Consider the following 16454-nt stretch of genomic DNA (forward strand, 5'->3'; position numbering starts at 1 on the left):
TCATACTATTTTGCACGCCTATCTGAAAAACCTACATATATAGTAATACTAATACGAAATTCTGTTTTGAATCCACTAGCTCATTCAGACTATCAGATAGGACATTTTACAAGCCCGACACCAATTTCACTAGGCCCAACTTAAACACAATAAAATATAATTTGTTTGGAAGAATGTAAGGAAATTTGAAAACCATTCACCCATGAATTACACCACCCAATCAAGCACGCTCAAACAGTTTCAATCATTCAATACGCGTTTCTCAATCAGAATGATATAACAATAATACAATAAGCGTCCTTGTCTGAAATTTTGAGGCTGACTTTGAAAAAATTGATTAAAACAAGATCAATAATCACTTGTCACTTTTGGCGGTCATATTTAATTACTCATGATTAAATGTGTTTATATACATTAAACATAATGCATTACGTGTTTAATTGGCATATTTTTCAAATCACATTAGGAAAAAACAGGTAGCCCTCGTGGCCTACTTTCTACGGAAAGTTGATAGCCTGAGCTGAAATTTGGTAGCCTCTGGCTTTCAGAATACTCAGTATAAATTAACATAAGTTTCTTCACAACTGTTTAAACTTTAAAGTTTACACTAAACTGATCAGTAAGAATTGTCTACATTCAGGAAGAGCCAACATAAACCATAAGCTTTTTGCAGTTTCCATGATGGTTGACCACAATTATGGATGATAAACTTAAAGGTTAGGGACGCATATCTTGCACAGGACACATTGTCTTTATATACTGGGTGCAAAGTAATTCAAAAATCCCTCTGTGCATGTCATTAAGATATAGCCCCTTCACGACTTACTTTGCTCTGACTATGAGCATATATGCAGCATTCCATAATGAATAAACTACTATACTATATGTGCATATATGCAGCATTCCCTAATGAATGAACTACTATACTGTATGTGCATATATGCAGCATTCCCTAATGAACAAACTACTATACTGTATGTGCATATATGCAGCATTCCCTAATGAATGAACTACTATACTGTATGTGCATATATGCAGCATTCCCTAATGAATGAACTACTATACTGTATGTGAATATATGCAGCATTCCCTAATGAATGAACTACTATACTGTATGTGAATATATGCAGCATTCCCTAATGAATGAACTACTATACTGTATGTGCATATATGCAGCATTCCCTAATGAATAAACTACTATACTGTATGTGCATATATGCAGTATTCCCTAATGAATAAACTACTATACTGTATGTGCATATATGCAGCATTCCCTAATGAATAAACTACTATACTGTATGTGCATATATGCAGCATTCCCTAATGAATAAACTACTATACTGTATGTGCATATATGCAGCATTCCCTAATGAATAAACTACTATACTGTATGTGCATATATGCAGCATTCCCTAATGAATAAACTACTATACTGTATGTGCATATAATTATATGCAGCATTTCCTAATGAATAAACTACTATACTGTAAGTGCATATATGCAGCATTCCCTAATGAATGAACCACTATACTGTATGTGCATATATGCAGCATTCCATAATGAATAAACCCTACTTTACTCAATGAGCATATATGTAGCGTTCCATAATGATTAAACACTTCTATACTCAATGAGCATTAATGCAGCATTCCATAATGAATAAACCCTACTATACTCAATGAGCATTTATGCAGCATTCCATAATGAATAAACCTGATAATACTAAATGAGCATATATGCAGCATTACATAATGAATAAACCCTATTATACTCAATGAGCATTTATGCAGCATTCCATAATGAATAAACTCCACTATACTCAATGAGCATTTATGCAGCATTCCATAATGAATAAACCCTACTTTGCTCAATGAGCATATAATAATAAATTATATGCAGCATTACATAATGAATAAACCCTACTTTACTCAATGAGCATATATGAAGCATTCCATAATGAATTAACCCTTCTTTACTCCATGAGCATATATGCAGCATTCCATAATGAATAAACCCTATTATACTCAATGAGCATTTATGCCGCATTCCATAATGAATAAACCCTACTTTACTCAATGAGCAATTCCATAATGAATAAACCCTACTTTACTCAATGAGCATTTATGCCGCATTCCATAATGAATAAACCCTACTATACTCAATGAGCAATTCCATTATGAATAAACCCTACTATACTCAATGAGCATTCATGCTGCATTCCATAATGAATAAACCCTACTGTACTGTCTCAATGAGCATAGATGGTCATGTTTTAATGTTTAATCCGTTTAAAACCCTGATTGTTGTTATTGTTTATTTTGGTTTCCGCACGTTCGGGCTACAATAAAACATAAGCTCGATACGTGAAGTCATTAGTCACATCCCCCTATGGGATGTTTTCAAGTACTAGGTTTGGGTTTCCCAGCATTCTGAATACAGTAACATTAGCTCGATACATGACCTCATTAGTCACATCCCCCTCTGGGGATGTTTTGAAGTTAATGATTCGCAAAGCAATGTAGGGTGAAAAAATAATTATTTTTTTCCAGACAGCAAAAAGCGTAATAAGTTTGCAACATGAGCGTGTCTGGCCTTCTGTTAGTCCTATTACCATTTACGCAACAGTCCTCAGTCCTTTTTGTATACGCGTGGTACCCGGGTGTAAACAAAATGAAACAAGCTTACGGTGATGTCAATGCTAAAATAATCCATTATTTTGATGACTTTTACATGTACCTTTGGTGAAATTTTGTACGCTTTAAAGGTCACAAAGTGTCCAGATATTTCTTTTGGTTGTTAAAAACGGAACATGTTAGCTGCAGGTGAAATATCTAGATCCACAGAAAATGAAGTTAGATGTTTAATTTTCAGAGGATCAGAGTGATTCAGTGGCTGAAAGTATCATTGGTAGAGAAGAAATTACATATACTATTAGGAGGGAATTGCTATCAAATGGCAAGGCATGTGCCTGGAATATTATAATATTATCCTGAATCTGAATTTGACAGTAATTTGGTATAGTTAGCCCTCACTGGTGGGGGGATGGGTTAGTCCAAAAAATTGTATATGGACGGATTTTTTTACAATTTTTGATATGGCAAATCCTTCTTTGGAAGAATCCTGTACAACACGTCTAATATTTTAGGCTAGAGGATGGGGGTAATACTCAGATTCAGTATCATATTCAAGTACATTTATGTTAAGGTTCCCTGTTACAAAATAAACATGCACCAGAAATCTAGGAATTGTGGTTAAAAAAGGCTTAAATTCATCCCACAAGGGGCTTTAACCCCTTGACCCTAACTCTGTTGGGGGGAGGACACCCTGGTTTGAACAAAAAGAATTGTATGTAAAACAAGCTTTCGAGACCAACCTTGAAAACAGTATTTCCCGGGTCGGCAAAGATGTCCAGACGGTCGATATTGTGTTTCACCTTCGTGGCAGTAGTAGCCTCTAGCACAAGCTGGTAAATGAAGCAGAAAAACATTTGAGCCGATGCACATCACTCAATTTCGGGCCTTCAGACATTATACATTTATTGCGTATTTGAATAAAAAGACATTTCAGGAAGTTACAAATACTGAAAAATTCATGATGATATCACTAATACTCAGCGTAAGATACATGTATGTTTAGAAGTGAGACCAGACCCATATATCACAAAAATACTCAAGTCAAATCTCAATCTTATCTCATTTTACCACATGAAAGCAAAGTATGATTCAAAATCTTGTATGTCTTTTTTTACTTTATGAAAACATACTTTCTCATAAAATGTGTTGATAAAAAGATTTTGACAATACAGGGTTAAAAATAGACTCTAGTAATTATTTATACAAGAAGAAATTGTAAAGTGTTGTTGATTAATCTTGGAAAAAGTAAACGAAGTTTGCATAATGTATGAAGTTCCTGGGCACAAGCACTATTTAATTATTGATCGGAAACCATTTTTAAGCTCAAGGTCATCGTGACCTTGACCTTTGACCTATTGATAAAAACATCAATAGGGATCATCTAAATGACCAACTTGCATACCAAGTATTAAGTTCTTGGGTGGAAGTGTTCTTTAGTTACTGAGGGGTAACCGTTTCTTCACCTCAAGATCACGGCAACCACGCCCTTTGACCTACTGATCTCCAAATCAATAGGGGTCATCTACTAGTCATGACCGACTAACATATCAAGTATGAAGTTCCTGGATGCAAGCGTTCTTCAGTTACTGAGCGGTAACTGTTTCTTCACCGTAAGGTCACATCAACCTTGACCTTTGACCTAGTGATCTCAAAATCAATACGGTTCATCTGTTAGTCCTGACCAACTAGCATATGAATTATGAAGTTCCTGGGTGCAAGCGTTCTTCAGTCATTTAGCGGAAACTGTTTCTTCACCTCAAGGTCACAGTGACCTTGACCTTTGACCTTCTGATCTCAAAATCAATAGGATTCATCTACTAGTCATGACCAACTAGCATACCAAGTATTAAGTTCTTGGGTACAAGCGTTCTTTAGTTACTGAGCAGAAACCATTTTTAAGCTTAATGTCACTGCCAACATATCGTTTTTTACCTGAAGGTAACCTTGACCTGTGATGTTTTGTTACCTTTTAACTATTATATTTAACATGTCAGTTATAAATCTCATACACAATTGTGTTAAATAGGCATAGTCTGATACCCCTGATACAGTGTTAGGTTTCTTGTGTACCATGGGCAAATTGGCTAGGAAAATCAAGTGAATACTTAATGAGGCAGTTTCATTGGTTCCGCAAAGTACCAGATGCTTTACGGTTGAAAAATATTCTGGCGAATGCTGGAGTTGAACCGGGTCCACCTTCTCAGAACAATAATATATGGCAGTAGTCAAGACCACATGGCTACGGAGGCTACTCACTCGATCACGGACATTGTATAGTTATTGAACAATATTTGATTCATTGGAAAAAGAGTTGTCTCTCCTGCCTTGTGCATATTCATTAAAACGAGATTTTGTCAGTCAGTTGTCCCACGGTATGTATGAAGTGTAACACCGAAGAAAGTACCAATATTAGGTTGCCAACGATGGCGGGTCAAAAGCCAAGACACATTTCCAACCACACTAATAAAAGACAATTGTTCATTGTGTTATAACTCAGTTAAAATCAAACCATGGGGTAATATAAACTTGAAATACTCATTTATCATGTGAGATGCCCAATTTTTTTCTCAATAGTGTGGAGTTATACTCGATATACATTGGTAAACCTAACACTCAAAAATTAAATTTTACATTTTAATTTCAAGAGGATGTAACTCACATAACTCGCTTGAATAATGAATTATATCGGGATTATTTTTTAGTAAGATTGTTATTAAAAAAACAAAAAACGGTCATTATTTTAGCGTTTCGATACGGTTCAATAGATTTTATGTATTATGATTCTTTATGAAAATATTAATAAACAAACGCCCATACTGTGAAGTATCATCATTGTTTACTGTCAATGCTGTTTTCAATGTGTGGAGGTTAAAAACAAGACTGTTGCTAATTTACAAATTGAATCATTTTCGATACACCATCGATATCAAAGAATTGGAGGAACTCATGACACTGCATAAATCAAAGAAACATACTGAGGCCAGAGTTTTTTTTAATTTTCGTTTTACGGGAGCGCCGTACCTAAATATTGCAAAACCCAAATAAGAAAAAGATTCGAATTCCTAACTTTATTTTTATTTTTTCCGCCGCCCGTTTTTTCGATCTCTGATAAAAAATGAAAGTTAGTGTTATTTAACCTAATGCTAATTTCACAACAACAAAAATTATCGGGCACAATTTCCAAGATGGCGGAAGCTGGCGGTGTCAACTGAAATATGTTACATTCTTTTGTGATTTCACATGCATATTATATGACTTGATGAATATCAAACTAAGCGCTTGTAAGGAAAATGGCCGCCTTTTACGAAAGTGGATTTAGTTTGAAGACTGATGCACTGTTGTTCATAAAATCAGTCGGTTTATCAGTTTGTGATATTTCGGAATGGAATTGTATTTTCTTTATACCAAGGCCTTTTTTTTAATTATATGTTTTACGAACGGCCAGAGTTGTGAAGTGTCAGAGGAGGAGGAAATAAAAATAAAAATAAAATTACATTTCTGGAATTATTTTTTTTGGTCACGAAAAAAACACAGAAAAGCAAAAGCTATGATGTATTCTCTATGATTTTCTATTTTAATGTCAAGTCAATATGTAAGTGTGTGCACATTTGTTTTTGCTTTATCTGACAAGTTCACTTCATATTTTCATTAATCACTCTTTATACTTTGTAAATGAATGTTATAATAGACAAGTGACATAAAAAAATCAACTATTTTCGGTAAATTTATTTGCCATATAGAGTTTAAAGAATCAGCTATCACTTCACTGTGTTGTCTTGGCTGCAAATTGTCTGATACCAATTCACCAACCATGTCATTGTTACAGTTAGCAAAAGAGCTTTTTTGTTTCCTTCTATACAGGGAATATTTATCCGCCAGGAACTAGCGATCCAGGAACTTGTAAATCAACTAATTATAGCTGTCTGATAAAACAAAAGCTGTCTATCCAACAGTGATTCAAATAATACTAGTTGTCCATCACACATTCTGTCCAACAAGCAGTCCAAAAAAACAATGGTGGTCCAACAAACACTTCCGGTCCAACCATTTATAGTAACTGTTGTTACACCAACATGTATGGTCCATCCAATATAGCGGTCCAGTAAGCAATAGATGCCCAACCAACAATAGAGTTTCAACAGGCACTAGCTTACATCATGCTGCTACCAATCTAGCAGCCCAACCGATTGTAGTGATGTACTTCATAAATATAAGTGATGGTCTCAGTAGATAACATCAGCATATTTGAATCATATCTGTAAAGAAAGGAATGGAACATTAAAAGAATATTTTTTATAAAAAAAAATAAGTTAGTCTCAGACTTTTTTATGGTAGTAATAAAACACACAGAACAGTATAAATATCATAATTTATATTGATGATGATTTATATACCGGGTATGTTCATGCATAAGACTATTACATAGTTATACCTGGTAATGTACATACAGATTCCTCATTATAAATTATCACTGTCAGATAGTAAAACAGCCTAATGTATTATTTGTGTTTATTTTCAAAACAAATGTTTTAGAATAGATGAAATTTTTTGTCATCAATAATACTCCAATAAGAATAGTAACCGCAGTCTTTTCTGAACCATCTACCCCACCCACCAGAACTAAACTGTCCAGGTAAACAGTCAAGCGATTTATAGCTCATGACATTCAAATTATATCACAATAATTTAATATAAACTCATTTAAATGACAAATCTAATAAAAATAAATAAATAATAACAAACCTGGAATGATAATTGGTCCATATTTATCGCTGTTATTATACTTCGTTATAACCCGGAAATAAACCGGAAGTCACATTGCCGAAAAGGATTATCCGGGTGAACTAAAACCCGGTACCAGGTATCGATATCGAGAAAAGCCGTTATCACAGTTCACGATACCGGATTATGTTGATACCGTGTTATTTAAAGTATGCATTGGTTGTCAAAAGGCAAATAATAACGGACCGTGGACACTTGGATTTATTATCTGATATTCACGCTGATATCAACATAATTCGGTATCGGAAAGTGATACCGGATACCGGGGGATACCAGGTACCGGATACCAGGTTTTTAGCACCAGCCTGCAAATCCGATGAATGTTTTTCATTGGCTTAAACTTTTTCAGAGATGTTTACACCAATATTTTTACAGCTATTGCGATGTCCTCTGCTTTTAATGATTTGCCGCGATAAAGTTTCATCGGCGGAAATAAAAAAAAATGAAATCACAATTTTATTTTTATTTCAAAAATGAGTTTTTTTGAGCGGCGGTGTTCGTAAAACATAGAATCAAATAAAAAAGGCCCAACGCATAAAATTGCTTAAATATTTCTGTCTGTAGACCGGTTTACACGGGGAAACACTGATAATTGGAATTTGAAGTACTGTTTCTGACAGTGACAACAGAAAACGACCAGAATGTGACATTGGATTTGGCTTGTTTGTCTAAAGACAATAAAGTTAAACCAACATATGGCATACCATTTGAATGGACATTGGGTCCTCTTTTCATGTCAACCATTTTAAAATGGATTGTTTGTATGTTGATTAAGAAACTATAAAAAATGGACTCTACTGTGAAATCTGGTAAGTTTGGGTTACATACCTTGTTTCTTTTCTTGTATCTCAAAGACATTAAATTTCTTCATGTGTTTTTATCTCAATATATGAATGATATTAATCAACATTTTAGACACAATATGCCAGATGCCTTATGTTTTGCTAGTGCGAGTTTCAGTGACTATTAAAAGCACTACAAAAGTATAGATGCTCATATTAAAATCATGCATATATAATAGTTTATGTGAAATTTTTATTTAACCATGCAGTGTTAAATACTGTGGAGTTACAGTTGAATAATTTATTTTCATTGGTGTGAATCAGTTGACTTTGTGGCGTTTAGGGAGTAAAATGAATATCCAAATGTTAAAAAAGTTCCTTATTAAAACGTGCATTATGCACCAGATTATGCACCAGTCAATTGTAAGTTTGTAACCATGGCCCCCGAGGTCCTTGGGTTTATAGGGGATAATGAGAGAAATGGGCCATGTTTTTACCTTCCAGGTGGACCTGCAGTGCCTTGTGAATGCGGTGGTTTTGTTTTTGCGCCAAAAATAGTGGGGAAAGGGCCTTACCTCGAGGTGCGGGGGAATTTTGCGGGGATTTGACCAGTACTTTCTCTCCGCAGGTGGGGATTGTATCAAGGATTGGCTGGACTGAGAGTCAAAGTCCCCGCTATTCTCCGGACCTGGGAGGAGGGGGGGATATATAATTGACTGGTGCATTATTGTGGCTACTTGTGAAAATGACATCTTGTTTTGACTTTATTTTACAGATCTATTATATAACAGGCAGTATACAAAACAAGTGTGCACAACTTCAAAACATACATTCTATATTTTTTTCCAAAAAAATAAAAAAATACGGAAAATCCATTTTATTTTTATTTTTCTCGACGCTCATTTTTGGACATCTTTTTCTTAATTTTATTCCCTCCTCCTGGCGCTTATTTTTTAAAAATTTCCCGTAAAACGAAAAATAAAAAACTCTGGCCTAAATGCTTTCGTATTTAATATTGCATGGTTTTCAACAATCTTGCCGATTACATGATCCATAAAAAATCGTAACTGAAAACAATTGGTGGCTAAATTCTGATTTGACAATTTTCACTGCATATAATCTATGGTATCTACTGTTTTAAAATATATTTTTTCTGACTTTTCTCATATTTATTTGCATGTGTCCATTCTATGCTAGCCTCCTATACACAGTAAAGTACGGTATAAATTAAAGTTTCATTGAATAAAAGCTGGTAGTTGTTGAATGAGCCAAAAATAAATGGACCTTATATAAGTGTGATTTAGTGCCATCTACTAAAAATCGTCTCATTAAGGTAGAAATACTGTTTCTTTTTTATCCTTTCAAATTGAACTTGATAATCTCCATAAGAACCACTGCTTTTGACATTTATTCATCCTTTTTGATCATATCAAAACAATTGTTTTTATTGTGGTTAATCTTATATGGGAGTAAGAGTGCATCTTTAAGATTCCCAGTTTTTTTTTTTACCTCAAGCTGTTTACCTGCTGAGAAATAACCAGGTCATAAATGACTTATATAACACTATACAGACATTACTATTACTTAATTACCATTACAAAAACTCTTATGAAAAAATAGTAAAGCCATTTGGTTTGATGGAATGACACACACATGCACGTAGCAGCGACTTTAACTCCACGTAAAAAAGTTGACCAATCAAGAAGTAAGTTCATTCTAAACAAACAATAACATTTTGATGTCTTACCCTATGAAACACATAGAGTCCCTTAAGTACGATACTTACGGAGGCACTGTGGTTGAAATTCTCTACCGTTGAATGTCCCTTCCGGGCAAGGCAAACAGTGGGTAGATCGCGCATGGGAGTATGTACCAGGTGGGCAGTAAAGCATTTCACTAGCCCCTTTACAATTTAGACAGCATGCGATATCAAAATATTATGCAATGTTTTTTATATAATGCATATACACTACAGTAAATGAAAAAAATCATAATTATAATGGCATATATGAAAAATGTAATATTCTATAGTAAATATTCTGAAATATTAACAATAAATATTTCATGATTTATATAAAATAAACATGCTGGCAAGCCTTTGAAAATGAGAATTTCATTAATATTCAAATCACGACCTTAACCCCAACCCCACCCCACCCCACCCCCAAAAGCAATCCTAAGCTAGCCCTTAACTCAAGCAACCATCACACAAAGTTAAATCACTATTCATCATTCCTTTATAATGTGCCATGAGATTATCCGCCATCTGAGGTGGAAACGGTGTTTGTGACCAGTGCTGGAAAAACCAGCTTACACCCCCCATGTAAGATGAGTCACCCGCAACAATGCACCACTTCTTATTTCTCTTATTGTATTGTTTATGAAAAGTATATAATGCCATTTCATAAAGCGCAATCAAATATATCAGTATTCAAGACTTTTAAAAAGCGAAAATAAATAATAGTAAAAACATGATTTTTAAAGAAACTATTTGCTGTCAATAGTGATTCAAAATTACTGTGCATTATGATGTCAGAAAACAACCTCGCACACGCTTTTTCATGAATTGTTTTCTACTCAAATTTTTCCACAAATTGATAATTTTAAAAAATTATGCAAGAAAAAATATTAATCATGGAAAAATCCGACCCTTGGGCACGCTGCGTGGCTGATAACTTAGCAAGCTTTGTTACCGGCTTACGCACATGCCCTCTGGTCAGACTTTTCTATCCCTATCTGAAACACAGGATAGATACTTATAATCATTTTGGCATGAAATTTTTAGCTATAGTTAATGATCAGTGCAATTATTTTAGTGTGAATGTAGATACGTTGTACCATTTGTAAATTTGTAAACTCTAAGGACAGCTTGATCGATGATGCTACCTGATTAAGTTGTCTAAAAACTGCTGTTTCTTAGGTCAGTCAAGAAATAAAATACAAAGATAAAGTATTCTTTTTATTGTTTTCGCAATAAACAAAATAAAAAAATATATTTGGGTTCATTTTTTTTTAATAATTACAATAGACGCTGTTATTTGCAATATCATTTTCATAAAACAGACCACTAAGCAGAACTACAAAACTTTAGGTCTTTTTAATTAGTGATGTTCCGATGATTGATTATTATCAAAAGTTGATTGGTTGGACTTGTTTTTGGCGACAATCAATTGTATTTGGTTATAGTCGATCATCGATTCAACCGGCAAGTTGTTTTTCTTTCTTTTCTCTCGTTATTTGCATTCAGTTTAAATTTCCACCATTTTGTACAAGAATAAAACTACAATTATGGTATTGTCAAAAACCGTTTGAAATAATACTTTATTGATAACTTGAGTGGAACCGATTATCAATTGTCAAACTGGAAACGATTCCTTACACTAATTTTAATTTTCTTGCATATGTTATGACGGAGAAAAAGGTACAGTAGCAATAGTAGGGACCTTTGACGGCAAATTCAGTGTGTCACCACATCCCGTCGGTAAGTCCTCTTTAGGCTCTTAATTGTTCATCCAGATAAGACAACAATAAAATCCTATTGTTTTTGAGGGACATGAAAAATATACCTGCCACCCAAAGTGAAAGACATGAAAAGCGGCATGTCACAAAGAATCCTGTCTGACTAATCATATCAAACTCAAAGCCAAACATTTTGATGATCAGTAGGAATTTTTCACGAAATTTTAAAAAATTATTGCTTGGGTGATATGTTAGATGTCAGATAGCGTTGGCTCAAACGTTCTTATCGAATCTTTTTCTACCAAAGGGTCTAGTTCTCTGTTCAAAACTTTGTCACAAAATTTTGAGATCAAAGAAACAATTGTCATAAATATCAACAATAATCTTGCATCCTGTGTCAATGACGTATTTAGAAATGGCATTTCTGATGATAACTAGAGCTGTCACAGGAGTGACGAATACCCCCAAATGCCGCCTGGACACAGGAATGGCAAACCATTCCTTCAAAAAGAGGCCATAACTCCAAGGTTACTGCACACTGCATCTTCTTTTATCATGCATGTATTGTTTTATTTAAATCTGTTGAGTAATTTAGAAGTTACACTGCTGACAAGAAAAACTAGCTGATGCTCTAGCTGATCTCTTCTGGAATAAGACATCTAGAGCATTCACGAGCTTTTCTTCCAACACGATCATCATCAAATTTTACAAGTACATATTTGGGCTTGAATGCATCCTTATCCACCTGGGAATAAATCCCGGGACTGTTCCTGTAGCCGAATTAACAAGTCCATCTGACAGGTCAATATTTGTAGTAAGCACTACTGTGGTAAATATGCCATACTTAAGTTCTGCTGGTATTCCACTGGCATCTGGTTCAAATGAAGCATGCTAGATTTGTTTTGTTTGTTCATCTTTCCAAGTGTCAATTACTTTTAAGGTAAATATTTGCTCATTTAGTTTTTGAAGGATCTATCGAACTTGACCTGTGTCTTCTGATGTTACACCTGTGTACCAAAAAATGTTCAAATCTGTCAAGCCGTTCATGAGTTATCGTCCGGAAACCGTTTTTCTATTTTTAGTAACAGTGACCTTGACCCCACCAGCCCCAATATCTAACTTGATCTGTATCTTCTGATGTTACACCTGTGTACCAAAAATTGTTCAAATCCGTTTAGCCTTTCATGAGTTATCGTCCGGAAACCGTTTTTCTTTTTTTAGTAACAGTGACCTTGACCTTGGCCCCACCAGCCCCAATATCGAACTTGACCTGTATCTTCTGATGTTACACCTGTTTACCAAAAAAAATTCAAATCTGTCAAGCCTTTCATGAGTTATCGTCCAGAAACCATTTTTCTATTTTTAGTAACAGTGACCTTGACCTTGGCCCCACCAGCTCCAATATCAAACTTGACCTGTATCTTCTGATGTTACTCCTGTGTACCAAAATTTTTTCAAATCTGTCTAGCCTTTCATGAGTTATCATCCGGAAACCATGAAGACCGACCGACAGACCGACCGACCGACCGACCGCCCGCCCGCCCGACCGACAAGCTCACTCCTATATACCCCCTCAAACTTCGTTTGTGGGGGTATAATTACGCTGAAGTTCTGTTGAAAGTGTGTCATAGACCAGATACTTGATGCACCAGTCAATTGTAACCACGGTCCCCCCAGGTCCGGGGGTTATACTGGGGATAGCAGGGGAAATAGGCCATTGTTTTACCTTCCAGGTGGCCCTGCAGTTCCGAGTGCATACGTTGTTTTGTTTTCATGGCAAAATAGCAGTGAATGGGCCTTACCTAGGATGTCCATGGTGGCGGGGGCATTTGGCGGGGATTTTACCAGCAGTCTGTCACCGCAGGATGGGGATTTTGTCTGGTATTGGTTTGAACGAAAGTCAAAGTCCCCGCTATTCCCCGGACCTGGGGGGGGGGGGAGTCGTGGTTACAATTGGCTGGTGCATTATGCCAAACAAGAGTTAACCAAAGAACTTTACGTGACCCAATCTAGTAACTCACAATGCAAAATCTTTTAAATGTCCTTGTGAAAGCCACCACAAACTTGGTAAAACTGATGGACAAAGTGGGCAAGAAGTCGGAACAAGACAAAAAACCATATCAATTAGTTTCAAACCACGGAATATGCAACAAGCCTGAATTCGTAGAATTGATATCCGCAACCTATTCAGGTAAAAGAGATGAAAAGGTTGTTGCAATGGTTATAACACAATCACTGTGGGGGGACGGACACCGGATATAGCTCAAAAAGTGATAAATCAATAAGCGTTTGATTTTGACACATGGAAAGTTTTCTATCATTTTTTTGTTTTTATGGTTATATATTTATCAAATCAAAGAGTTTCAAATAACTTGACCCTGTGCAATAAACGACTATGATGGAAATGTGTCTCCTCTCTTGTACAGGGTTCCCACATTTTTCTGCAAGTAAAATTCCCGACTTTTTCAAGGTTATTTTTACAAATTCCAGACTTTCTCTCAACCTTTTCACAGTTATTATGATCATTCTTTTTGCATTATATTTTGTTGCAAAATGTTGAATAATAATGTTTTAAGTACAATAAAAAATAAACATTTAATTTTAAAATAGACCTATCATATTTAGTATAGAAATGATTGTCTATTGATATACAGAATTGACTCAGATAACTTACAATATCATAACTTGATATTATAAACATTATATATTATACTTTGTATTTTTGTCATCATATTTGCAACTTGCATACCTTCAGTAATTTCTTAAGCCAACACTAAATTCTTACTTTTGACTGTTGTCACTATATTTTAGCACCTTTATTGTTCTATAGTTTTGCTAATCATAAGAATTAGGCTTAAACACCTATGCAAGCCAGACAAGTTGTGATTAACCATATATTAGATCAAAGAAACAAAGATTATCTCAAAGGAAACTCTTAATTCTAAGCCAAGTAAAACTCTTAAGATGACAGTGCCAGTTGTTGGCAACTTAGCCTCAAATTTAGTATTTAAACCCATGACTTCTCGGTCCAGGTTGTCATTTAACCTTGGACAATAAACATTGGAAGTCTTATTTGGGTACTTGTCATCTTATTCACAGGTATGTGGTTTTACTCTGTTATTAGATTGTTATTTTATTTTTGACTTAAAAAAATGGAACTAAATTAAGTTCTTTAAATAGGCTAAAATAAGTTATGTATATATTGTTTTTACAATTATGTTGCAAATACATACTGTTGACTTTATAATTCACTTGTACCTTTTATTAGTCATACAAGTTGTTTCTCTATTTAATACATTCATATTTATTGGTACCTTTCACATTGCTATTAGCGTTGTTATTATCAATATTCCCCAAATATTGTTAATATTCTTAATAATCACATATTCATGTATTTACGTAATTATGCTGATTTACTTTCATATTTTGTTTATTATAATTGGTCATTTAACCTCGGACAATAAACAACGGAAGTCTTATTTGGGTACTTGTCATCTTATCTTAGGGACGACCCCCTCTAGCATTATCTTCGCTGTGCCGACTTCGGGTAGTAGGAGGACACCCAAAACTAGCGTCATAAAAGAGTTATTACAACGAAACATTTCAGTGAAATATTGTTAACATTTTCACATGCTAAAAATAAACTTATTTGACATTTTTAACATTTATTAAACAAGTTGTTAAATAACATCAAATGTCATTTTCAAAGGGTTTTATTCTCAAAAACAAAACCTTTCACTTTCTGAACTTCTTAGACATTTATTGAACAACATGATTAACCTTTAGCATGCTGAATACTGTTGGCCTCTGTGAACAGTGTAGACACAGATCAGCTGGCATGATCAGGGTCTAGGCTATTTGTATTTGCTACTTAGAAACTTAAAGGCTTACCTACTATTTGTGCATAGAACAGTGTGGACCCTGATCAGCCAGCATGGTTTGGTGCCGGTTGATCTCCATATACAATACCATTTTTCGTAATTGGTGGATAAATGCATGCTTAAGGTAAATATAATCAAATATCACATTAAAAAAAGTTTTACTCTCTGAACAAAAACTTACTTTCTGAACATTTTTTAAAGCTGCACTCTCATAGATATACTATTTTAACAACTTATTTCATTTTTTTTTGTCTTAGATAGATAAACGTTTGACATAAATATCTGCCAATGATAAAAGATTGCTAACAAAAGATCAGATCGCTGATTTTCATATTTCTGTTCGAAAATGTATGTTTTATGGTTTATTAATGGTTAAAGTAATATGCATAATTAACACCATTTTTTTTTTATCTTAAATATAATTATCGGTGATCTATCTTTTTGCCAGCAGTCTTAAATAATTGGTTTTCATGGATTTTGCCAAAATTGGCTCGTTCCAAGACAAAAGTAAAAAAGTTGTCAAATTGTTCAATCTGAGAGAGGGAAGCTTTAAACATTTATTGAACAACTTGAACTCATAACATCCAGTGTCATTTAAAAAGAGTTTAACACTCTTTAAAAAAATCTACTTGCATCAGTGAGCATGCAATTCAGCTATATCTGAACATCAATCTTCATCAATCCATGTTCTTCGCTTCAACCATGGGTGAAAATGCAAAATAAGTGACTTTTTTGCACAAGTTTAAAACTATCATGATGTCTACTGGCCAAAGAACTGTGGTCTTCTCAATGTCTATAAATACGAGCAAGGTCAGTCTTTCATAGATTTACACTTGAATAGCAAATATTTGTCAGGCTGTGTAGCACTTCGCATACTAGTGAGATCATTGCAATTAGCATTCATGTATGTTATCTCA

General features: G+C 34.5%; 1 protein-coding gene and 1 long non-coding RNA gene across 2 annotated transcripts in view; both read right to left on the minus strand.

The window, feature by feature from the left end:
* Positions 1-3503, minus strand: part of LOC128226323 (neurogenic locus notch homolog protein 1-like) — a 63016-nt gene extending 59513 nt beyond the window's left edge. Inside the window, exon 1 of the mRNA XM_052936209.1 lies at positions 3374-3503. Coding sequence (XP_052792169.1) covers positions 3374-3503 — 130 coding nt within the window. The remainder of the gene's footprint in view (positions 1-3373) is intronic.
* Positions 3504-6344: 2841 nt separating this feature from the next.
* Positions 6345-7449, minus strand: LOC128235784 (uncharacterized). Its single transcript, XR_008261215.1, has 2 exons — positions 7377-7449; positions 6345-6889 (listed from the first exon to the last, which is right to left on the minus strand). It is a non-coding gene; the product is annotated as an uncharacterized LOC128235784 (long non-coding RNA).
* Positions 7450-16454: the final 9005 nt, after the last annotated feature.

Source organism: Mya arenaria, chromosome 1 (genome assembly GCF_026914265.1).
Source record: "Mya arenaria isolate MELC-2E11 chromosome 1, ASM2691426v1".
In the NCBI taxonomy this organism is placed as follows: Eukaryota; Metazoa; Mollusca; class Bivalvia; order Myida; family Myidae; genus Mya; species Mya arenaria.